We start from the raw sequence: 26,580 nt of genomic DNA, 5'->3' as shown, positions 1-26,580 counted from the left end.
GAGGTTGAAGAAATTAAAGTTTGCTTAATTCATCTATTCTAACATAGCCTGCATTTACTTACTTACTTGATATGATTATTTGATGCTGAGCTCCATCTTGCATGATGCTCTGCTCAGCTGAAAACGATTATACTAGCAACCAAAATCCGTCCTCATTTACATGTTGTCCATGTCATAGCAGTCAGTGAACAATTATGCCTTTAGTTCCTTCTTGAAGGTTGTGTAGTTCTCGGATATCCTTACGCATTCGGGTAATTTATTATATAACTTTGGAGCACTATTCACAAAGGCTTTACGACCCATTTCGGTGTTGAATCTTGGCTCATTTAGCCTGTCTAATTGAACATTATGCCTTAACGTCAAGGCGGAAGCTGTACTGAAGTCACTAAGCAATTCTTTGAGGTAGACTGGTTTTCCAGATTTAATCGCTTGATATACTAGCATGCATATTTTATAAATGATTCTCGCCTAAATAGGCAACCAGTGTAACCTTATCAGTACGGGAGTTATTCTCTCACGCCTCTTTAAACCCACTATCATCCTCGCAGCTCTGTTCATAACTAATTGTAGTTTCCTCAATAAGTGGTTAGGCAGTCCATAATACAGCGAGTTGCAATAATCAAGCCTATTTATCATGTAGTTATGAACAAGCATTTTGACAGTTTCTTTATCAAGATATTTCCTTACAAAGGTTATGTTTCTCAGGTGATAACTAGCCACTCTAACCATATGATGCACCTGACTCGCGAGATTTACATTTCTGTCTATGGTCACTCCCAGATTCTTAATATTGTCTCCCACAGTCATTGAGACACCATTTATGTGTAACCTTGGAATGTTTAGCCTTACCAAATAAATTTCTTTCCCAACTATCATTAAGTTTTAGTTGTTTGAGTTTCATCCAGTTTCTATTGTCATACATTAAGTCATTTAGCACTGTCTCTATGCTATGCACATTGTTTACCACCATATAGAATTGTATCATCCGCAAATAGTTTAAAACTGACCCCGTGTCTATTTAGTAGATCAGAGAGCCCTCTAGTATATATGCAAAACAAAATTGGACCGAGGACACTTCCCTTCGGAACCCCTCTCACTAGCTCCTTTGGGCTTGAAAGAGATTCACCAACTTGTACTTGATATGTTCTGTTTTCAAGGAAACTTTCGAAGTACCTCAGTGCCCTCCATTCTATACCTACATTCCTACAGTCTTAGTAATGCGATACCTATAATTATGGAGGTTATCTGGGTCATCGTCATCTTTGACCCCCAAATTGATCAAAAAGATGATTTCTAAATGAGTCGACACATAATTGTTTGTGTACAGCTTTTAGCAATTTTTATCTGTTGTTGACTTTTTATTTTTATTTTTTTATTTTTTAGAACACACCTATGGAGTATAGCATAAAGTTAAGTATCAATTTTATTAATTATAATACATAGATGGAATTAATATTTTTCTTGGCAGAAATCCGTATTAGAAAACTTTGCTAAAACTTAAACAGCAACGAATGAAATCTCCCTGACTCCTTCAGACGCCATCTTTGTTTTGATAGATTCGGAGGTCGGAGACAACAATGATGACCCTGGTGACCTGTAGAATTACAGGTACTACATTTCTAAATGCAGGTTAGGTAAGTTAGGTTGGGTTGGTAGTTTAGATTAGGTAGATGTGGTTAGAATAGACAAATTTATACTTTAATTTCATTGGCCTCTGCCTCCACGAAAATAAAGATGTCTCAAGCAACTGAAGTGGCTATGTTTGTAGGTTTATAGATTTTAGCAACCTGCCATGAATACCATATATTACATTTATTATTTACAAAATTATTTAATTTGCTATCACTATAATGTGTAGGTGTGCACTTTTTACCCATATTTGGTACATTTATGTATTATAATTGTTAAAATGTTTAATTTTCTAATGCTATATCATGTAGGTATGCACTCCTAAAAAATAACACAATTTTTCTTGTTGATTTTAATGTGCTATCAATGGTTCTAGCATTCATTGTTGGCAGAGATTACTCATTTTTGATATAGCTCTTTTCATTTTAAACACTTCTGTATGGTAATGCCAACATATGCATCATGGGGCGTGAGTGGTACATGAGGATGCTGGGATCAGCTTGATTATATATATAATTTTTGTAGTTGTACATGAGTTATCCCTGGATTCAATGAATTGGTTTGATCATGTTTTGTGTTTATTATTACTCAGAGAAAGAAAGTAATACAGCATTGACTTGATATTTTATAATGCGAATAGTGTGATGGGAATTACATATGGCAGTCGATGCTGTGCGTAAGAATACGAGTTGTATTGAAATGGGTAAAGATAAAAATACACAGTATTATTTTAGTTCTGCACACCTATGCGTTATAGCATTAGAAAATTAAATAGACTTTTCATGAACGTAATGTGATTTTCTCGGGGAAAAATGCTACAAGCGAATTAACGAATGAAGCCACCAGTATAGTCCAGATACCATGTTGTCTGTCCAATCCAGTCACTGTTAGTTAGACGATGGTTTTCACATTGTGGACTGGATGTTCTCCCTTCAGGTGATGTTAACAAGTGTTGTTACAAAGAATTGGGCTTCCTTGGACATTTTGAGAGAGCACAGGGTTTTGTGTCATCTGTTAATTGCCCAAGGTACAATAATAATCAGGCTGTCAGCATCCGTGACAACGACACAGATGATCTTTAGAATTTGAGTTACCAAATTACTAAAAATAGGTTAGAATAAACAAATATATCATCCTTTCATTTCTTCAACCTCAGCATCAATCAAAACAAACCTAGCATATCATTCAAACTTGGTTTGTTAATAGTCTTTTTTAGCGACGTTTTTGTTATTGATTTCCACCAAGAAAATCAAATAATATATTGATGTATTATGATTTACAAAATTAACATATTGTGTAGGTGTGCACTTTTAAAAATGACCAATTATACACAAGTAATTTCCAACATCTACACCTGTCAGAATTGTTGTAAACTCAAAAAACAAAACAAAAAAATTATGGAGGCCATTTACCAACAACTACACATATCAGGTGTTGAAAATGCCTAAAATAAACGAGAAAATGTATTTCTAGAGGCCATTTAAACTTGTTTACCAACTTGTCAGTCACTGAAAATTCTACCTAGCTAAAAATGGCTATTTATAATTTTGATACAGTGCTATTTAGCTTACCTAATCAAGAAACTGTTAGGAAATAAGAAGCATGCTTCTTGTCATGATCCCCACCTCTAAAACTTGGTAGCCAGTTGTTGGATCAGTCTAATGTGTCTGTCATAATGAGTTTTAAAGAGCTAATGAGGGCACAGTCACTGTTGAAGATCTTATCAATTCCCATGTGGCTTGTATAGGTTACCAGCAGCAACCATAGATTGATGGTGAATTTTGGAATCCTCAAAGGAATGGATGACTAGATACCTGGCAAAATATTGTTAAGAGTATTTGCTCACCATACTAGGGTGTTTTGTCCATTTTTCTATCTCCAGTAATTAATCATACAGACAGCTAAGACACATAATTGACGCAGCTGCCATAGTGTCTTGATTCAGACTGAGCACGCTTCCCCTCACTTTACAAACCGCTTTGGGGGATGTTTGAAATATTGATTGCAAATTGGTTACAGCTAATCAGTGTGTCATCACTGATTGGTCATGATGTCATGATTGAGTGATGCATCTGGTAAACAAACATACACGGGCAATTTGAAGACAGGCAGTCTGAGGTGGTAGGAACCTCCAAATTTTCTTAATTGAATTAAATTCAATATTTCATTTATCATTGGTTTGCCTGATTTGAATCAGTGGTTCAAAATTATTGTAATAATGGGCTCTATTAGATGTATTAAAAAATGTGCTATCACATATTGTACAGAAATGTAATTATACAGACACCAAAAGATAGCATTCTGGACTGCAGGTGGCTCAAAATATATAAGACTTATGTTAGCCTTGTCTAACAGGAGCCACATAGGTCATGAACTTGTAAAGGGTATGTTGGCTGTTGGTTACTGTTAGACGACTGAGATTGGTATTATTTTAGAAGTGCACAACTAAGTGATAACAATATGAAATTAGTAATTAATTTGCAAATTAAAATATATCAATGCAATATTTTTCTTGTCAGAAATCAATAAAAACCTGCTAAAAGTGGTCTTATAAGTATGGTAGCAAGGTAGTGTCACCAGCGATCATTTAAAAAATTCTGGTACATGAGCGAATTTTAAGTAAACATTTCAAAATCTCTATGATGGTGGCAACACTCATGCAAAGTTATACAGCTGTATTTCGTTTATTTTTTTTACACAGCATAGAATATACAAAATATTGGCAACCTCTGGCAACCCCTTAGCTTAAAAAACATACTGTATATTAAAAGAGCGTCAGCATTTCTATAGCTATTTCATTTTTTGCTACAGAATTGTCTTTATGGAGATATGTGGCAACTCCTCCCACCAGCATAACCCACAAAGACAGTGGACAGGGCATCAGTGCTGTTGAAAATGTCAAGGTGACGTCGCTCCTGGTGCTCTCACCGTATGCCACAATTTTGATTCCTTGCCTTGTATTGTTGCTGTGATCATGGGAAAATTAATAAGAAACAAGAGAGTGAAGTGGCAGAATATAGAGAAGGCTCATGAGTGCCTTAAATAGAAACAAGAATGAAAAATAAAAGAAAATCATCACAGCTGCACCCAGCACTCCACAAGCATCTACTAGCCATGTCCGCCTTACACCTTCACCCATGACACACTACTCACCCTCACCTCACACCTCATCAGCAAAGAAGAGGAAATTGGAGATTTGCTATACATTGCAAATGGTTGCGAAAATTTAAATCCACCGTCCTGTAAACTTTTTCTTCTTTCTGTTGTAATACCTTCGGTTCTCTATGGATTTTTGTAATTTTTGTTTCGTTTGAAAGAAAGCATCATGCACTTTATTTTCTGTTATTTTTTTTTAATTTATTTTTTAACCTGAAATTTGCAGCATTTTTTAATTAAGGGAAAAAAATGGAGGTATTATACTATTTCCATTATCTCATGGCCCACAAAGTTTGTCTGCTGTGTTGTCATGTACTGAATCAATACATTAAGCATATACTGGAAACTGTCCACTACCCTGAGTATGCCTGGAATATTCTAAATGCATATTGATTTTTTCATTTAACCCCTTTCATACGGTGCCGCATACGTAGGCGGCATGAGGAGCAAGTGGATACGCGAGGCTGCCATATCAGCGTCTTGATTATATCTCTTGCAGTTGCCCCTGCGTAATGACATACTCTCTAAACTGTCTTCATCACATTTTCTATGGTTATCAAAATTCACGGGTGAAAGAGAGAATGATCAATATAAGCGGTGACTATATTTTATGATGTGAGTATTATTACGACACATCATACGTCTGGCAGCTAATGCTGCCTGCGAGATTTTGGCCTGTACTGAAGAGGTTAATGGAGGTAATACGGGTAATTGTTATATAAAGAAAAGATACTTGTTAAATGATGTGGAAGCTGTCCACTACCCCGAATATGCCTGGAATATTCTAAATGTATATTGATTTTTTCATTTAATGGAGGTAATACGTGTAATTGTTATATAAAGAAAAGATACTTGTTAAATGATGTGGCATCACAGGCCAGGCGACATTGCCCCAGCAACTTTACCTTTTGTTGTCCAAGCCTTGTAGGAATTACATACAGAAGCCGAGTGCGGGTCTTTGGGCCACTTGCAGTCTATTTATACTGGTCATACATGCAAATATAAAGAAAACTGTGTCTCCCCAGTTCTCTTTGGAGATGGTTTAGACATGGCAACGCTGCTGGATTTGCCGGCCACATCCTATGGGTCACCAGATAATGGAAGAAGTATAGTTCGGTAAATGTATTCAATAATTTTTTGTTCCCCAGACTGTAAGCTTCATTTCATACCAAGCTGAATGATGTGGAAGGATTTTCCATTAAGTCACAGCATCATCCATACACAACCATTCTCCACTCACCCCTATCTTCTGTCTTCTCCCTTTGTTCCTCAACAGACATTCCCTTCTTTCCCAAAGCCTCTCTAACCCAATCCATCCATCTCATCCTTGGTCACCCCCTTATGTTCACTCCTCCACCTCTGCCTTCCACACCTCTTACTAATCTTTCTTCACTCATTCTTTCCAACAAATAGTCTTACCAACAAAAAAGTAACAAAAAAGCCTTGCCAAAAAAAATCATTAAGGGTCAGGTTAGAAAGAGTTTCGGTTTACAATTGCTCGCTGGAACTCGGTTTTTATTACTAGGTTTTATACATATTGTTGTGCTACCTCCTTTTTTGTGTAACAATTTATTATTGCAGTTTTTAGATCCAGTCTGTTTTTGTACTTTATGCTGAGTAGGTTTTCTTGTGTTAGGTAGCTGTTTTCTTAGTATTGGTGTTATTCATGTACAGTAAAATCCTTTTATCTGACCTTGGTGGGACCTATCCTAGATTGGATGTTTGGAAAAGTCGGATGTTTGGATGTATACTAACAGATTTAAAAAAAATCACAGGTTTGGGATATTTTCACTTATGGTATAATAAAGCATAATAACAACAGAGTGGAGGAGAAACAATCCCCAATGGCCAAATGTAAGCAAATGCTGAAATGCCCACAAAGATAATAGCTGACCTGAGCGCCATGAGTCAGTAGTGACAATAGCAACAACTAAACATTCACTCGATGGTCGGATGTTTGGACAAATTCAACTTTTTTTCTGACTTGGGACATTGAAGAAAAAACTCACTTGTTTGGACTAGTCAGATGTTCGAAGGTCGGGTAAAAGGAATTTTACTGCATCTGTATTATTGCATTGTATTGTTATTATTTAGGTAAATTTTTGGAAGTGCACACTGATGTGATAAAGCATAAGAAAATTTCATGTTAATTTTGTAAATTATAATACATCCACATAATTACATTTTTCTTGGTTGAAATCTATGACAGAAAAGGTTGCTAAAAGTGATACACATAAGAACTGAGCTGCTGGAAAAGGTTGAGATGCCATGTTTGTTTTGTTAGATATGGTGGTCAAAGAAATTGGATTAAGAAAAATTTGTCTATTCTCACCTAACCTGCATTTAGTAATGCAATACCTATACTTCTGTAGGTCATCAGGGATGTTGACAGTCTGTTTTGCTATCCGATCAGACTGCAGGGTGTACAGAAGTTGCACAAGTTTAAGGCATGAATCTTGACTCCATACCACTATTTTAAAAATATGTACCATGCAAGGTACTGATGGAAGTACTGGGGATGTATTCCAGATCCTATGGTCACAGCTTTGTTCGGTAGTATATTTACTTTTAGCAGGACTTGACAGACATGATATCTCAATCCTATGATTGCAAGTTTGTTCAGTAGTGTATCTGCATTTAGCCTTTTCTCTCTCCCCAAAGGAAAATGTGTATTACATTGATGTATTATTTACAAACTTAATCTTGGTTTTCAAATGTTATATTGCATAGAGAGGCGTGGGGGTAGAATGTAGATTGAGAGAAGAAAGTAATTGCCCTCTGGGAATAAAGTGTAATGAGAATTATATATTTGGGAATGGATGCTGAGAGGAGATTGTATGAAGGGGTGATTGTGCCAGTAGCACTATGGGGCATAAACATGGAACATAAAGAGGAAGAGAGAAAATTTTTAAATGTGATGAAATGCCGGAGAAGTATGGTAGGGGTAACTAGGCTAGGTAGTGTGAGAAATGAAGAGGTGAGGAGAAGAGTGGGGGTAGAAAGAGAGTTGGGAGAAAAGACTGATGAAAGGATTGGGATGGTTTGGGCACATTTAAAGAATGTGAATAAAATACAGTAAAAGGTGTGTGGAAGGAGTGAACATGAGGGGGTGACGAAGTATGTGATACATATACCAAGGCTTTTTCCCCCTTACAAGGGAGGTAGCCAAAAAGAAAGAGGCATAAAATCATTCCCACCCATTTCATTCCTAGATACACTCCACTCCACTCCACCCTCCTCCCATCTTAGCACCTCCTGGATGATGGGTCATCCCTGCACCTTGTCCACTGCCCTGGGTCAGAGGCAGTGTCACAAGTGGATGTGATGGATGGGGGTAAAAAATACTCTTACTTTTTACAATTATTACTATATAATTTTTGTTTAATACCTCAAGTGCCATTAGTTTTTTAATACATGAGTTTTGTCAATGATTAATATTTTTAAGTACTAAGGAAGGAGGTAGGAGGAGAGCAGGAGTGGAAAAGGAGATGGGAGGTTATTGGGATGGTTTGGATACATGAAAAGAAGTTGTGACGAAATAGTAAAGCCGGTGTAGAAGGTAGAGGTGGATGGAATGAGCTCAGGATGCCCGAGATCGAGATGGATGGATTGAAGGGGGTATTGAGCAAGAAAGGGAGAAGGCAGAAGATGGGGATGAGTGGAGAGTGACTATTTACCCAATAGTAGTTTATAGAAAAAGGAGCAACATTTGTTGGGTCCCATCTCCTATTTTCTAATTATTCAACATAGCCTCAAAATCATGTATGGTTCCAATTTAATCTATATTCCTGATTTCCAGTTATCCTATTTAGATTTGAACTCGTGTATTGTTTGAGCTTGGGCTCAATCTTCCTAAGCTATTCCAGGTATTTATGTACCTATATGGAAAAGTTATTTCTTCATATCCTATAGACATAAGGTTTTTCATAATTTGCTCCCATGTCCTATCTTTAATCAGGAAATCTCTTCTGTCAGTGCAGTCCATCCCCTTTAGTGACCTTAATACTGTAATCATATCTCCACTTTCTCTTCGATCCTTCAAAGTTGGCAGACCCAATGCTTCTAGTCTTTCCTCATATAGGTTATCTGCCAGGCTGGTGACTAGTTTGGTTGCTGCCCTTTGTATTCTTTTGATCTTGCTTATATCCTTCACTCTGGGGTGATGCTGCTGATCCATATTCCAGTCTTGGTTGGATCAGTTATTATTATTGTTGAGGAAGGAAAGGAGAGGACGGAAGACAGAGGTGAGTGGAGAATGGTTGTATATGGATGATGTTGTGACTGCATGAGGAGGAATGGGCGGGGGGTGGGGGGCGGGGTAGTATGTGTGAGTAAATTTTGACGCAGCCCGAAGGGATTTCTCCCCGTCCTCGCCTTATATGCAAAGGGGGACGGAGAGGGGGGGTCGCCGATTAAATGAAGCGGCCTTGCTGTGGATGTACTGTGTCTTGCGACACTGCTTCTGACCCAGGGCGGTGGGCAGGGTGCAGGGATGACCCGTCATCCAGGAGGTGCTCAGATGAGAGGAAGGGTGGGAGGGGTGTGGAGGGTATTTAGGGATGAAATGGGTGGGAGTGTTTTTATGCCTTTCCCTTTTTGGCTACCTCCCTTGGAAGGGGGAAAAAGCCTTGGTATATGTATGTATGTTATTTATTTATTATTATTATTATTATTTTTTTTTTTTCTCTCCCCGTCAACATGATGCTCCTTTGTAATCTTCAATTCTTTTTAATTTTGTAAGTCAACATTTAATGTGTAGGTTACAATGCATAACTGTATTAACTGACAGTTCACAACACTAGTTAAATTGTGACCTAAAATAGTATTGAAAGTTTGAGTAGCTAGGTCTAGTCTAGGTTTATTTTTCATGAAATAGTTTTACATTTTCAAATAATTACTAATAAAGTTTAAAATCATAATTTTAGCTCAGAAAAAATTGTAAGAGATTTCTCTTTAGTCATTTAAGTTCAGTGGTTTTACAGTGCATTTATGTTTTTGGTTACATGGGAATATAATAAACATGACATTTTTAAACAATGAGCAAACCCCACATAATTTTGATAAATGTACACAGAGTATCACAAGGATTGTGATGTATTTCCCTTCATAAACTGAGCACATTTACTTTCCGCATTGTGGCACAAGTGTGCACAACAACTACACACTGCATTTACTCTGCTTCAGGATCAAATCTTGTTGATGCACATATGATACAAGGTCAATATCGTCAGTTGAGCATGTTTGAGACAAATGTATTTGTATCATACTTTTTTACTCATTGCCCTTCATACTATTTTCATACCTTACATTCTATCTGGGGGTTACTAGGCTAGATAGAGTGAGAAATGAGGAAGTGAGGAGGAGAACAGGGGTGGAAAGGGAGCTGGGAGATAGGGTGGATGAAAGAGTATTAGGATGGTTTGGACACATGGAAAGAATGAGTGAAGAAAGACTAGTAAAGGAGGTATGGAAGGCAGATGTGGAGGGAGTGAACATGAGGGGACGTCCTAGGATGAGATGGATGGTTGGGGAGAAGGGGGCTTTGGGGAAGAGGGGAATGTCGGTTGAGGAAGGAAGGGAGAGGACAGAAGACGGGTGAATGGAGAATGGTTGTATATGGAAAATGTTGTGATGCATGAGGTGGATTGGATGGGGGAATGGGGGTGAGGTAGTGTGTGTGAGTAAAGATTTTTGACGCAGCCCGAAGGGATTTCTCCCCGTCCTCTCCTTTATATGGGGGGTCGCCGATTTAATGAAGCGGCCTTGCTGTGGATGTGCTGTGTCCTGTGACACTGCTTCTGACCCAGGGCAGTGGACAGGGTGCAGGGATGACCCGTCATCTAGGAGGTGCTAAGATGGGAGGGAGGGTGGAGGGGTGTGGAGTGTTTTCGAGGATGAAATGGGTGGGAATGGTTTTGTGCCTTGTCCTTTTTAGCTACCCACCTGGTAAGGGGGAAAAAAGCCTTGGTATATGTATGTATGTACATTCTATCCTATTGTATTATTATTATTGCCACCAATACCTATGCTATCATTAGATGCACATTTAGCCTACTTTGGGGCATTTCTTGTAATGTGTATAATACAGGACATGGCAAAACATGTTTGATAAGGTTTTCATAACTCTTCCTGTCCTAATGCATTGAAATAACTAACACCAGTATCTTGTGATTTCAATATATAAATACAGGGTGTCCATGAAGTCTTTCTCAGGTTTGAGACCTTTATTACACACAAACCATGTTAGGAAGAGGTACAAAGTTTTCTTCAATTTCAATAACAATGACTAAAGTTCTTTTACGTGACTCGTAAATTTCGGTATGTCCTCCCTTTGTTGCTTAGAATATGTCTAGGCAAAATTCTATCTCACGCCAATATCTCCATAATTACTGTTGCTAGAGCTGCTATTATCCTTGCCTTAAGGGTACACTTTACCCTTGTTATAGCCCCTGAAGAAAAAATCAAGAGGGGTAATATCTGGTGAATGTGGTGGCCATTGTGTCGGGCCATCTCCCCCAATCCAGTGGTTGGGGAAGGTTGCAACCAGAAAGTTATGAACAACTGGGACTATCACTTGTCTGTAACACTTACTGTCTCTGAACTTTTTTATACTAGTCTTTAATGCATATGGTGGATCTTGTCAATACTCATTTCTGAACTTTTGAACTGCAACAGGTGATTTTGTTTCATGGTACCATAACACACTGGGCTTTCTATTGCAATGACACATTTTTTCTCTGCCAGCTAGAGTGATCACGGTGGTATCTGTAGGGAAATAAAAACTTAGTAATTGCTCAACAGAATGTAAAAGTTGTGCGGTCATATCCACAATAGTTTAAAGTTATTAATTTTATTAATCAGGGAAAGGCTATGGAGACCCTGTATATTCTGATGAAACAGAACATGTTCAGGACATTCCAATTATCTATTAAGGAATTATTTCAACATCCTTATTATTATGTTAAAAAGTATAGAAAAAAAAAAGAGAGATAGGGGAAAAGAGATAGTTTAGTGTGTTAGTCTACAGTTGAAATCATAATTACTGTTTGGCAGCACTGTAGTGGGAGGAACAGCCATACTGGTGGAGTGATAGAAAAGATGCATATAGAACTTGACAGGAATCTAAAACAGAATGCAAAACATGAATGTTTTTATCAGGGTTGGTGATTTTTTTTATTTATTTTTTGTTTTAAATAAAAAAAATCTGATTTTTTTTTATTTAAATCAGATTTTTTTATTTTATTAATAATCAGCATAAAAGATATTGTGAAAGTTTTATATATATTCTATATGTTAGTGTAAAATACATTTGAGGTGTTTTTACAGTGTTGCATCATCTCTCACTTGCTTATAACATAACATAACTGACTCCAAAGGTGCCTGAAAGAAGTGTTGCAACTCCAGTATTACAGAAAGTCAGTCCAGCTTCTGCAACAAGCTTTTCAAAGCGCAAAGCAACAACTTTGGACACATTCGTCACAAAGACAACTTCTTATGAAAAAGTAAATCTTGATGAAGAAGTTGCTAAGATGGTCTTTGCAACCAACTCTTCATTTAGATTGGTAGAACATCCTCAGTTCTGTAAAATGGTTGGGAAGTTGAGGCCAGGATACATTCCTCCAACAAGAAAAGAAATTGCAGACAAATTTCTACCCATGATATATGAGAAAGAATATGCTAAGTGTGCCACAGAGCTTAAGGATGAAATTGTATGTCTGTCTTTAGATGGATGGTCTAACATTCACAACGAGCCTATTATATGTATTACTGTGACAACTTCAAGTGGCCATATATATCTAGTAGATACAGTCGACACAAGTGGCCAGCCTCATACTGCTGAATATCTACAAGAGCTCTCAAAATCAGCAATTCAGAAGTGTAAAGAAGAACTTGACTGTCATGTTGGCAGTGTTGTTACAGATAATGCAGCTAATGTAAACAAAATGAGGAAACTGTTAGAACAGGAAAATGAACTGAAGCTGGTGACCTATGGCTGTACTGCCCACATTTTGAATCTTCTGGCTCATGATCTGGAAATTGACAATATTAAAGAGCATGTGGTGAATATAGTAAAATACTTTAGAAACAATCATTATGCTTCTGCAAGATATCGTCAGGAAGGTGAGCAACGTCTTGTTATGCCTCAAGACACACGATGGAATACCATGCGTAACTGTCTGAAGACATATATAAAGAACTGGCCAGCTCTCATGAAAATATGTGAAGTTGATAGGGAGCAAATTGATGTCAGAGTTAGAGAAAAGGTGTCTAACTTAACCCTGAAGCGGTCAGCAGAGGACCTACTTGCACGACTAGAACCAATAGCTGTGGCTTTAGACAAAGCACAGAGTGATAAATGTACAATTGCTGAAGCAGTGAACATTTGGAAAGAATTAATCACAACTTTAAGCAATGGCAGAGATGCCCTAACTGCTGTGAGAAAGAGGTATGACCAAGTCATAACACAAGCTCATCTTCTTGCAAACCTAATTCATCCTTCCCTTCAAGGAAAACTGCTTAGTGAAGAAGAAGTGAATAATGCAATGGACTATGCTAATGAAAGGTTTCCTTCACTTGTCCCAGTCATCATGAAATTTCAAGCCAAATCGCCTCCTTTCCATGCATTTAAGTTCAGTGATTTTGTGACCAAGTCTATGTCAGCTGTTGAATGGTGGAGGTCACATTCAAATGTGTTGGATAGTGATGTCATTTCAGCAGCACAACAACTACTGTCTGCAGTGGCTTCTTCATCAGGGGTTGAACGAGTTTTTTCAAGCTATGGTATAGTACATTCAAAATTAAGGAACCGGCTGGGAACAGAAAAAGCTGCAAAACTGGTGTTTTTGTTTAAAACTATGAATGCACACAAAATGGATGTATATGATGATACTAATGATCAGGATGCTTAAAAGAACCAAATTCATTGTCAAAAGAATTAAAAACCTTACTTTTTTATATTCAATTTTTTTTGAACTACTTTCAGAGAAGTGTTTCATTATTTTTTAAAAGAAGATTGCTTTTACAGAATAAATTCAATGTGCTTTTGCTCTGAATACAGGCTGCAATCATTTTTTTTTTTTTTTTAATTCATTACTTCAAGAAATAAGTATAGCTCATTATAAGTAACCCTTTTTGATTTCCTTATTCAATAGCAAGTAGATTTTTTTTTCTATTGCAAAAGGAAGTGATTTAGCATTTTAGTCCTTGGCTCATTACAAGTAAATCCCTTTGATTTCTTTCTTGATGGATGTGAAATTTTTTGTTGAACTGTACAATAAAAGAAAGCATTTAGTACAAAGTCAGTGTGCTTTTGCTCTGAATACAGGCTGCAATAATTTTCTTTTTTAAATTCATTACTTAAAGAAATAAGTATAGCTCATTTTAAGTATACCTTTTTGATTTCCTTATTCAATAGCATGTGGATTTTTTATGTTTTTATTGCAAAAGCAAGTGATTTAACATTCTAGTCCTCAGTTCATTCATTACAAATAAAACCCTTTGATTTCTTTCTTAATGGATGTGAAAATGTTTGTTGTACTGTACAGTAAAAAGAAACATTTAGTGTTCTATTTCTCAGAAATATATAAAGCAGGTATAATTATGTTTGTTTTTATATTTTTCATTTACATTCCATATTGCTTTGGGCAGAAGTAAATACTGATTTAAATCGATGATTTTTTTTAAAAGAATCATTTTACTTAAATCACTGATTTAAATCATCATGATAAAAATCAGCCAACCCTGGTTTTTATTTTACTCAAAACAGTACACAATAGATATGTTGATCAAAATTAACGGCCTATGCTTAAGTTTGAAAGCAGCATAACACAAAGAGGTTTTGGGGTAGTGAGAAAAGGCCACAGAGATAAGAGGATAATATTTATTACAATTCATAATATAAATATATATATACCAAAGGCTTTTTCCCCTCTTATGAGGGAGGTATCCAAAAAACTAAGGCATAAAAATCACTCGCCCATTCCATTCCCACATTCTCCACTCCCATCCACCCCCTTCCCTTCCTCTTATCTTGGCTCCTGGATGACGAGTCATCCCAGCATCTCGCCCACTGCCCTGGGTCAGCAGTGTTGAAAGACACAGCAGAATCCACAGAAAGGCTGCTTCATTATATCAGCAACCCCCCCCCCCCCATCTGTCCCCTTGTGCAGAAATGGAGAAGACTGCGATAGTTTGTTTTTCATACACACTCCCCCACCCACTCCCCCTCCCCCTCATGCATCACAGTATCATCCATACACATCCATTCTCCATTCACCCCTATCTTCTGTCCTCTCCCATCCTTCCTCAACAGACATTATCTCTTTCCCAATGCCCCTTTTACCCCATCCACCCATCTCATCCTTGGTCACCCCTCATGTTCACTCCTTCCACATCTGCCTTCCATGCCTCTTTTACTAATCTTTCTTCATTCTTTCCATGTGTCCAAACCATCCCAATACTCTTTCCAATTCAGTCTCCCAACTCCTCTTCCACCCCTGTTTTCCTCCTCGCCTCCTTGTGTCTCGCTATCCAGCCTAGTAACCCCTATCCAGCCTAGTAACCCCTATCATACTTCTCAGGCACCTCATCTCCAACACATTCAAATTCCTCCTCTCTTGCTCTCTTATGTTCCATGTTTCTGCCCCATACAGTACTATTGGCACAATCATTCCTTCATACAATGTCCTCTTAAGGGGATACGCGACACCTAGGGGTCATTTTCTAAACTATTTAGAGTAAAGAGCTGAAACTTCTCAGGTAAATAAGTATCCATGTTGCCTACATTTTAGGTGAAACAGAATGATGTATGTACACATGTACATGTACCAGTAGCGACATTTAAAAGTGCTCCGCATCATATACATGGACCAATTTGTTTTATATTTTGGCTATGATTAGTCAGTAGGCACACCTAGGGCCGGTCATTGAGTAATCGAACAATTTCCTTTATACTCTTGCATACAGGCATTTCAATTTTAATGTCTGGCAAAAATCGTAAAAAAATGACGTTTTTTTGGTCTTGTTTCCATTATTACTCCTAACTCTTTCATCTTATTCAAAATATTCGAATGACTGGCCCTAGCAGTTACTAAATGTAATATTTCCTGTAAGTTTCATCTAAATCTGATGTATTTTAGATTTTTTATGATTAAAAAAAAAATAGTAAAAAAATATCGAACGGAGATATGGCGACTTGAAATATAAATATATCTGTAACTTGCTTATAGTTTCCCCAATTTGACTGATTTTTTCATGGCTTAATTCTTATTATATAATGGATAAGTACAGTAAAAATCATCAACATATTTTAATTATAAGTACTTTAAATAATGAAAAATTAAAGTATATCACAATAGTGGCGACGCACAGACGACACCATCGTATAATTTGCTTTTCTGCACATTTGTCGCTTTTTTCATATGAAACCTCACTGCTGGGGGTCTTTGGGGTATCTAAATCATTGGAAAGAGGTTTATTTTAACCAGCAGTGGGTGCCTTTGGAAGTGAATCCTCTCTTACTCCACGAACCATCGATAGTAACTTTTACTTCCGGTAAAGTTGGGTCTTCCTTTTCTAATGCTGCATGTACATGTTCCCTTGCTTTTTCCAAGAGTACCTCATACTTCTTTATGCTGGTCTATGATATGATGGCAAAGTTTACTAAACGTCTTGTGATGTATCATTTTCATGTTCATTGCCATGCACATTTTCTGTACTGCAACATCCCCACAGAGTAAGCCGGCCTCCACAACTCTGTTATGTATTTCATAACTTTCATTTCTACCGCCTGGTGAAGTACACCATTTGCTCTTTTCAGAGCACAACTTTCATTCTGCCTGAAATGTCTTCACCATTCCACATTCTCCTATCACATCTCACCACACTGGCATCTAAGAAGCGAATTTATCCACAGCAAAATACTGCTCTTCTCCACAATCATAAATTTACATTCATTCTTATCTCCCCTCTGTACAATTTCATAACCAATATCTAATTTTCTTGCTGTATTTGAGATGAATAAAGAACTTCATGGTGTAGAACCTGGCTACATATGTTGAGAGAGGTGGAAGTGAGGGCAGTGGTGGAGTGAGAGGTGGTGAGGTCTAGGCTAGTCGTCTTTGACTGTTTGCCATCTTTAACTGTTGAGTTTTTGTCATTGTAGATGTTCTTTTTGCTACCCATGATGACTGTACTTATGAGTAATATGTACTAGCTAAGGTAATATATTGCCAGGAGAGCTCATGAGACATGTGTACTTTTTCTTTCAAAGCTAGTAGGTAACTGACGTCCAGCTGAGCTCTAAGTTGGCAAGAGCTATCCCTCCACCTTCTTCCCTTCCCCTCCACCCTCATACTGGCCGTTGAAGCATTGGGCGAGCGTAAATTCAATCGAATTTCAACGTTATTCGATGCGCCTGAAGGTCCTAAGTGGCACGCCCCCCTCTAGTGTGGGTTGCGCCTTTAACTCCGTCCATTTAAACCCCCGCCCAAGACATTTAAATTGTGCGTCGCTGGAAAATTATTTGTCGGGATTTATTTCTAATTGGTATACAAACATTTTGAACACAATATCTTAACCAAATTCACCCCCCCCCCCCAGATGTCGTGTACCCCCTTAACATCTATTCATTATTAAATATCGTTTTATATTTTACTAAAAGTAAAATATAAAACAATGGTATTTAATAAGGAGTGGTCACCATTTTACTGCATTTCAATTTTGTAATTGACAATTGTATTATATGATTGATAACTTAAAAGAACTAAGATATAAATTCCTTAATTCCAGATGGGTCGTGAGCGTGAAAAGGAGAGAGACCGCGATCGGGACAGAGAGCGCGACCGATCACGGGAGCGATATCATCGTCATGGGTAAGAATGAAGTTTTGTTTGGAAATAAAGAGAAACCCCATTTAAGGAGAAATGTAGAAAGTAAAGAACCAATAGACCAAAGAAAGCTTTCAAATGAGCTTCAAGTGACTATACACAATCTACATGGAAGATGAAAGTAATTTTGGAAGGGGTGTAGTGAGAGAAACCAAAAATTTTTTACAGAAGAATTCACCAAGTTAATAGTGGGTGGTGAGGTTGTTAGAGGCCTTGGCTCAGGCAGAACTAATGAAAATTTTCCATTGTTCTTCACAAAGGAGAGCAGGTTTTTAGAGGAAATTGAGGGGAGTAATAATTCCGATTTACAAAATTTAATTACATGAGATGGATGGATGGGGTAAAAGGGGCATTGGGAAATGGGAATGTCTGTTGAAGTATGGGAGAGGACAGAAATAGGAGTGAATGGAGAATAGTTGTGTATGGATGATACTGTGATGTATGAGGAGGAGTGGCTGCAGGATGGGGGGTGCTGGAGTATGCATGAAAAATAAATTGACACAGCCTGAAGGGATTTCTGCATGAGGGGGACAGAGAGGGGGGTTGCCAATTTTATGAAGCAGCCTTGCTGTGGATGTGCTGTGTCTTGCAACACTGCTTCTGACCCAGGGCAGTGGACAAGATGCAGGGATGACCTGTCATCCAAGAGGAGCCAAGAAAAAAGGGGGGTGGGTGTGGATGGGAATGGAGCATGTGGGGATGGAGGGGTGGGAGTGGTTGTTTATGCCTTTGTTTTTTGGCTACCTCCCTTGTAAGGGTACATGTATGTAAGTAATTACAGAAGTGATAAAAGTACTCAATGTTCTGGGATCATTATAATGAGAACAGTTCAGGACTTAATAGGATTTCAGTCTGGATACTTAATGTAGGGAACAACTAGTGGACAAGATGTCATATTTCTTGTTCATTATAGGAAGCAATAGTGCCACATGATTGGTAAAAGGGTAAATGTGGTTCTTGTTCACAAAGAAGGAAGAGTGCCACATTTGAAAGGCTGTATGTGGTACTTTTTCACTGCAGAATAACAGGCCAGAATCATTGACCAGCACAATAGTGAATCATGTGAGGATGAGAGATTGATGGGTCAGATATCTTGAAGAGATAAACATCTAGACAATCAGTCAGTTTGGCTTTAGGTCTGAAAGGCATGTGTGTTGAACCTTTCAAGTTTTTACTTGAAAATGATTGATGTACTGCAAGAAAGGTAAAGGTGGAATTTGTGTACCTTGATGTAGACAAGGCTTTTGATAATGTACCTAGTTCATCTTGTGTGGAAATTGGAGCTTGGGGGACAAAGGAATAAACTCCTTGAATTTTATATATATATATATATATATATATATATATATATATATATATATATACTGTATGTATATATATATATATATATATAATATAATATATATAATAAAGTGTGTGTGTGTATATATATATATATGTGTGTATATATACATGTGTGTATATATACATGTGTGTATATATACGTGTGTATATATATATGTATATATATACATATGTATGTATATATATTTATTTTATTTATTTATTATTTAATTATTTATTTTTATTATTATTATTATTATTATTATTATTATTTTTTTTTTTTTTTTTTTTTTTTTTTTTTTTTTTTTTTTTTTTTTTTTTTTTTTTTTATGGGTACACAAGGACAGTAGTAAAGGACAGGAATAATCGGCAACAGATCTCATGGTTCATTACTAGTACCTGTGATTTATGTGTTGATGATATAGGAACAAGCTGTGCCAACATGGTTTGCAGATGGTGCAGATATTAGTAAAAATTATTGTTGGCCATTCCAAAAAAAGAAGAAAATAGATATTTGTATGGAACCAAGATTGGAAATCTAATATCTATTCAATAAAACTGCAAAATATTCAAAATGGGCATAATTGATTGCTAAGGCAGTTGAGAAAAATTTAGGAGTACTGGTAAAAGACACCTACCATGGGGAAGGTATACAGGTAGTTCTCGATATATGCGAATTCGCGTATATGCGATTCAAGAATTTGCACCACTTTTCGATATGTGCGGGGATATATTCGAAGATATGCGATTTGACCTAAAAAAAATAAACATAAAAATAGTTGCGGCTGATTATTTTTTTCAAAATACCTATTATATATTTGAAGTTGGTGCGCATAAAGCCGTGTGGTAACACTGGCTGCATCAGCTAGGTAGAGCTGGCATCACTGCGGTGTTATCACAACAACAACACCGGCAGCTGTACAGACGGCATCGTCTTAGGCATCCTTCCTGTTTCATAGGCCAAACCATTGTCTTTCTGCAGGTAATTAAGCTTTTTTGATACACAACTTAATTATTTTTTTCACAAACAAATTAATTTTTTATACTTATTACTGCCCCAATTAATTTCGTCAATTTTCACTCTCTGCAAGAATTATCGTTTATTCTCCGCACTGGATAAACTCTAAGCAGTAAGCCTGCCTGTGTATCTCCAGAGCACATCAACAGTCAGTTTAACCCCTTCCATACGGTGCCGCACACGTAGGCGTCATGAGGAGCAAGTGGATTCGCGACGCTGCCATATCGGCGTCTTGATTATATTTATTGTATTCGCCCCTCCATAATGACATTCTTTCTAATTCTTTTGTAATCGCATTTTCTATGGTTATCAAAATTCACGGGTGAAGAGAGAACGATCGATATAAGCGGTGACTATATTTTATGATGCGAGTATTATTACGACACGTCGTACGGCTGGCATTGGCTGCTGCCACCGAGATCTAAGTCCATGACGCCTACGTGTGCGGCACCGTATGGAAGGGGTTAAAGGTCAGATATCAACAGATATACCATTCACTAAAAATCATCGAAAAAGTACTTTTTAAAAGCATACAAATAAAGTTTTTACCTATTACAGAAGAATTTATTCAGAAAATTCACTTTTAATTGCGCCTCGCATACCACTTTTCCGAAGTCTACATATTCAGAATAACAATATTGTTTGTTTGGCAACTGTGACGTTACGAACGCGGAATTCCCCGAACCTTTCCCGAAGCGCACGGGCGGAATGTTTCGAATAGCAGACGACGCAATGAAATGAAGACAAAACTGATTTTTGCCAAATTTGATAAGATGTAGATGGTGGAATTATATAGAATACTGTCAGTATGTTTTTCTATGTAAATTAAACGAGAACTACCTGTATTAGTAAAGTTACGAGAAATGGACTGCTGCAGAAAACTGAAGGTGCTTTTTCACATATGTTTGGTAAAGTTTTCATTCATAAAGATACAAGTAAGAATGAGATAATTCAGATTGCAGCAACCAAACCAGTTGCCATTCAAGCAGATAAGCCATACAAGGAGATACATTGGAGTTGATAGGATGGACTACATTGATGAATCTCTTGATTAGGGATGGGAAGTCTTTAAGAGGTCATAATGGCAAATTGAGAAAGACAGTGTATAAAGGATGTGAAAAAATCCAGCTTTCCATACAGATGAAAAAATAACTGGAATGGCTTGGAAGGTAATAATCCAAGCTGAAACGACACAAGAAATATAAATATTATTATTATTAGGGAATAATATGACACAAGTTGGAGCCATACATTGAATTTTAATCCAGGTATTTGTAATTGGGCAGTAAAAGCCTATTTTCTGTAATAGGCTTTGGAAGATTAAGCCAAAGCCTATCACTACTTCTCAACACTCCTTTATAGAACATGTCCGTATAGGTCAGAAAATAACTTGCACAGTACAGAGTCCAACTACTGACATGAGGATGTGTACATACATATACCGACATCTTTTTCCCCCTTATAAGGGCAGTGGCCAAAGTCAAAGGCATAAATCCTCTCCCACCCATTTCATCCCCACATGCTCCACTCTCCTTCACCACCTCTCCCTCCCCTCATTTCTTGGCTCCTCCTAGATGACTGGTCATCCTGCATCTTGCCAACTGACCTAGGTTAGAAGCAATGTAGCAAGACACAGCACATCCACAGCAAGGCCGCTTCATTTAATCACTGACCTCCCTTCAGCCTCCTCATGCAGAAAGAGAAGATGGGATGATAATAGGAATAACCAATAATGATGGCTGGAGTCTCATTGGAAACTTGCAGCCCTACTGTAGCTGGCATTGGTCATCAGACCTCTCTGGGAAGGACTATTAGGTTGTTGTTTGTGTCGTATTATTGTGGAGGGGCTGTTTACATAGGAGAATGAGGGGAGCAGTTGCCACTTGCTGTCTTGCAGCAAGGCCACCACAAACAGATGGCCATCACTGGTTGTAACATAAATCCAGAAGCAAATGTGCCCCCAAAAGTACCTAAAAATAGTACTAGTCTACCTCTGTTAATGTCATTACCTTAGCAGCCAAGACTTAGCCCAAAAGTAGTACCAACACTGATTGGTGCTCATAACAGATTGCCCCAGGTGCAGTCACTGCAAAGAAGTGTGTTTCACTATGACAGCACAGAGGTTCATTCATGAGTAACCTTGTGCTGTGGGTCTCCAGGGAGGGAGACCTAAAACTGTATAGTAGTTTGATTGGATCTTTTAAACTGACTTGGCCATAATTTGTGTGATTATGCATGGGGAACTGGGTGGTGGCAATAAGTTGATTGTTGAATATTGTGATTAACCACTTCAGTACAATTCAAATTCTTGCACCCAGCATCAGCTACCAAACGTACGCTTCATCACACTACTCGCATTATAATATATAGTCACTGCTATATTAGTTGTTCTCTTTTACTCTGAGTAATAATAAACACAAAACGTGATTAAACCAGTTCACAGAATTTGAGGGTAACTCATGTACAATTGCAAAAATATAATCGATGCCAATGCCGGCATCCTCATGACACCTACATGGGCGTCATCATACAGAAGTGTTTGCGGGGGGGAGTATCATTTGAATGTAATTTAGTTTTGCTTGTTTACTTTTCTTAATGTCACACCTGTATTTTGTAGAGACCGTGATCGTGACAGAGACAGGGACCGTGATCGTGATAGGGGCAGAGATAGGCGACGAGACAGGAGCAGATCAAGGTCTCGCTCACCATATCGCCGTTGGTCTCCTGTCAGCATGACAGGTCCATCTGGAAACCATGAGAGTAAGTATGATTTATTAATTAATTTATTTTATTTTATATAGTGGAGTAGGAAACACTGGAGTCTTAGGAATAACCTCAGACTAAGACTCCTGTGTTTCATATCCCACTTACGTCAACCTGTCAGAATGTCTCAAAATATATAAAAGGCAAAGAGGAGAGCAGATGTGAAATGGAAAAAAGAGTATGACAATTTTCAAAGAAAAAAAGATGTTTTGGAAAGAAATTGAGAGGAAGAGGAGGCAAATCAAGTAGAGAACGAAAGGTAAAAGGTGCAAGTGGAGAGATGGTAATGGAAGAGAAGACAGTAAGAGGAAGGTGGGCATAGTATTTTAGGGAATTGCTAAATGTGAAGAATAGGGAGGGAAAGGTAGTTGCAGGGGGAAACGCTAAGAGAAAGAGAGATGAGTGAGGAAAATAAGGAAAGATGAGGTGAGGGCAGGTGTTATTATGATGAGAGCAGGTAAGGCACCTGGGTTGGATGGGCATCATGCAGAATGTCTAAATAAAAAAAGAAAGGGAGGTACAGTTGTGGTGGACATGCTGGTGAGTTTATTGTTTAAGAGAGCGTAGAGTGCCGGAGGAGTGCCTGTATGGTTCCACTTTACAAGTGAAAAGGGGATAAGTGTGAGTGTAGTAGTTTCAGAGGGAGCAGTGTAAGAGTAGTTGGGAAGGCTTATGGGAGGGTCTTGATTGAGAGGATTAGGAGAGGAAGAGAGGGAGTGATTGGTGAGGAACAGTGTGGGCTAAGGACAGGTAGGGGTTGTGTGGATCAGATTTTTGTGGTTAGACAGATATATGAGAACTTTAGGAGAAGGTAAGGATATTTTCTGGGCTTTTATTTGGAAAAGGCTTATGACAGGGTGGACAGGAAGGCACTGTGGGAGGTATTGCAGATATATGGGACAGGAGGAAAGGTTTCAAGAGTAGTCAGGAGTTTTTACAATAGTAGTAGAGCTTGTGTTTGAATCAGAAATGGAGAAAGTGAGTAGTTTCAGGTAAAGGTGGGACTTCACCAGGGATGTGTTATGTTGCCTTTGCAGTTCAATTTATACATGGGTGGGTGGTGCAAGAGTTAGATGCAAGGGTAATGGGTCGGGGATTGGAGATGGTTAAAGAACGAGGAAAGTGGGAGATAAGCCAGTTGTTGTTTGTTGATGACTGCTTGTAGCAGGATCAGAGAAGGGATTGAGGAAGTTAGTGACAGAGTTTGGGAAGGTGTGCAAGAGAAGGAAATTGAAGATAGATGTGAGTAAAAAAGGTGATGAAGTGTACAAGGGGAGAAAGTGTCAGCAGACTTGAAGTGAGTATTAAGGGAGATTGGAGGAAGTGGATAGTTTTAGATACTTGGGTGCAAATGTGGCAGGAAAGGGAAGAGTGGAGGTGGAGGTAGAATGTAGATTGAGAGAAGCAAGTAAATGCCTTGGATTAAAAAGTGTAATGAGAAATAGACAATTGGGAATGGATGCTACAAAGAGATTGCATGAAGGAGTGATTGTGCTGACAGTACTGTATGGGGGCAGAGACATGGAGCATAAGAGAGGAAGAGTTTGAATGTGTTGAGGTGCCTGAGAAGTATGATGGGTGTTGCTAGGCTGGATGAGTGAGAAAAAGGTGAGAAGGAGAATGGGGTTGGAAAGGGAGCTGGGAGCTAGCTAGGGTTGATGAAAAAGTATTAGGATGGTTTGGACACATGGAAAGAACGAGTGAAGAAAGATTAGTAAAAGATGTGGAAGGATTGAATGTTAGGGGGTGACCAAGGATGAGATGGATGGATGGGCTAAAAGGGGCATTGGGAAAGAGGGAAATGTCTGTTGAGGAAGGACGGGAGAGTACAGAAGATGGGGGTGAATGGAGAATGCTTGTGTATGGATGTTGCTGTGATGCATGAGGGTGAGTGGAATGGAGGGTGTGTAAAAAATAAATTGATGCATCCCAAAGGGATTTCTCCCTATCTTCTCTGTTTCTGCATGAGGGGACGGAGAGGGTGTGGGGTCACTGATTTAATGAAGCAGCCTTACTGGGGATGTGTCTTGCAACACTGTTCTGATCCAGGGCAGTGTGTGAGATGCAGGGATGACCTGTCATCCAGGAGGAGCCAAGATGGAGGGAGGGGGTGGATGAGGAGTGAAGTTTGTGGAGATGGAATGGGTGGGAACGGATTGTATGGTTTTTAGGGGGGAAAGCCTTTGGTGTATGTATTTTTTTTATATATATATATATATGTGTGTGTGTGTGAATTTTTATATATATATATATATATAATATATATATAAATATATATAATATATATATATATTTTTTTTTTCGGGGGTGGGGGGAGGTTAATTCGTTTCTCTAGGTTGTTCAGTTAACCTTACACTCCCTACATGCACAAAAAATCTGTTTCCTTTTATCTCGTAGCCATTTGTCCCATTGATCTTTGTGGGTGAAGGGTCCTTGTCCTCCACCCAATGTTCAGGTTCAAAGCAGTGCAGTAGCAAGACAACAACACAGTAGTGCCCAGTAGCTTAAACTGCTCCCCCCCCTCCCCCCCAGTTGCTTCATTACATGTGACATCCACCCCCCCCCCCTCTCTTTCATCCTACATTGCCATACACTATCCCTAGGTGACGATATTTCATCCTTGGGTGACATGTGGGACCACCTCGACATGAGAGGCACACAAACACTTGCCGCAGCCACCACAAACACATTACACCCGCTACACTACATAGCAGAACACCCACACACACCAAAAAACATTAAAACAACACCCAAAGACCTTTATCACGCACAGATACTCTCTTCTCTTCCTCCACAACCACCAAATACCAGCCTCCGGAAACATATTCATAATCATATCACTCACCGCTCCATTAACACACTGAAAGACAACACACTGCTGCATGCCAGACCCCCTGATATCCACCCTTCTGAATCCTCTCTCCCACGAAGGGACAGAGTCCACTTGGCCAGACTGTGGTGCGGTCACCACCCAGCACTTCTAAGCTACCAGAAGAGGCTGGATGACCGCGTTGTGAACAGCTGCCCAGGATGTAACACTTCACCCCATACCATACAACACATAATGGAAGACTGCATTATACACAATCATGCACGCAAACAACACAACATACACTCTATAAAGGATTTGTGGGAAAACCCTGTTTCGGCTATGGCATTCCTTGGGGAGACGGGACTGCTCGGACAGACAGTCTAGGGAACGACAACAACAACAACAACAACACTATACCTGACATCTGGAAGCATGGTAAAATAATCACCATTCCAAAACCGAACAAAGACCCAACAATCCCAACATCGCACCACCCAATCACACTTCTCTGCACCCCCTCTAAAGTTATTGAACGCCTAATACTTAAACTTGTCACACCACATATTCCCCTTGCTGACTCACAACACGGTTTTAGGCCACTACACTCCACAAACACTCTTCTGATAAACCTCACACAGAATTTTAGATGGCATCAATTCAGATAGGCCTCACCACAGAACACTTCTCATAACATTAGACATTAGTAAAGCTTTTGATGATATCCCCCGCCACAACCTAACAAATAAAATATATAACACAGACATGCACAATAACACCAAAAGATGGCTGGCCAATTATCTGGCAGGTGGGAATGCTTACGTGTCATATAATGGCCAATCATTGCACATCAGAAACATTAAGAATGGAGTACCACAGTGCTCAGTTTTATCCCCCACACTATTTAATATATACATGCATGACTTACCCACACCAGACACCTCAGAAATACAAATCTCTTCCTACGCAGACGACATAACAATCACATGCACACA

General features: G+C 38.5%; 1 protein-coding gene across 5 annotated transcripts in view; it reads left to right on the top strand.

The window, feature by feature from the left end:
• Positions 1-26,580, top strand: part of LOC143033840 (uncharacterized) — a 102,988-nt gene that overhangs the window by 1,930 nt on the left and 74,478 nt on the right. For 2 of the 5 annotated variants that reach the window (XM_076199392.1, XM_076199393.1), the window contains exons 2-3: positions 17,575-17,657; positions 22,631-22,773. In XM_076199392.1, the coding sequence (XP_076055507.1) occupies positions 17,575-17,657; positions 22,631-22,773 (226 nt within the window). Of the gene's footprint in view, positions 1-1,383; positions 1,411-1,608; positions 1,630-8,098; positions 8,120-17,574; positions 17,658-22,630; positions 22,774-26,580 lie in introns of those variants that run through there. The other 3 variants (XM_076199389.1, XM_076199391.1, XM_076199390.1) reach the window with 3 other exon arrangements.

The sequence above is a fragment of the Oratosquilla oratoria genome, chromosome 16 (genome assembly GCF_046742065.1).
Source record: "Oratosquilla oratoria isolate Oo_2021 chromosome 16, ASM4674206v1, whole genome shotgun sequence".
In the NCBI taxonomy this organism is placed as follows: domain Eukaryota; kingdom Metazoa; phylum Arthropoda; class Malacostraca; order Stomatopoda; family Squillidae; genus Oratosquilla; species Oratosquilla oratoria.
This window is presented reverse-complemented; position numbering and strand designations above follow the sequence as displayed.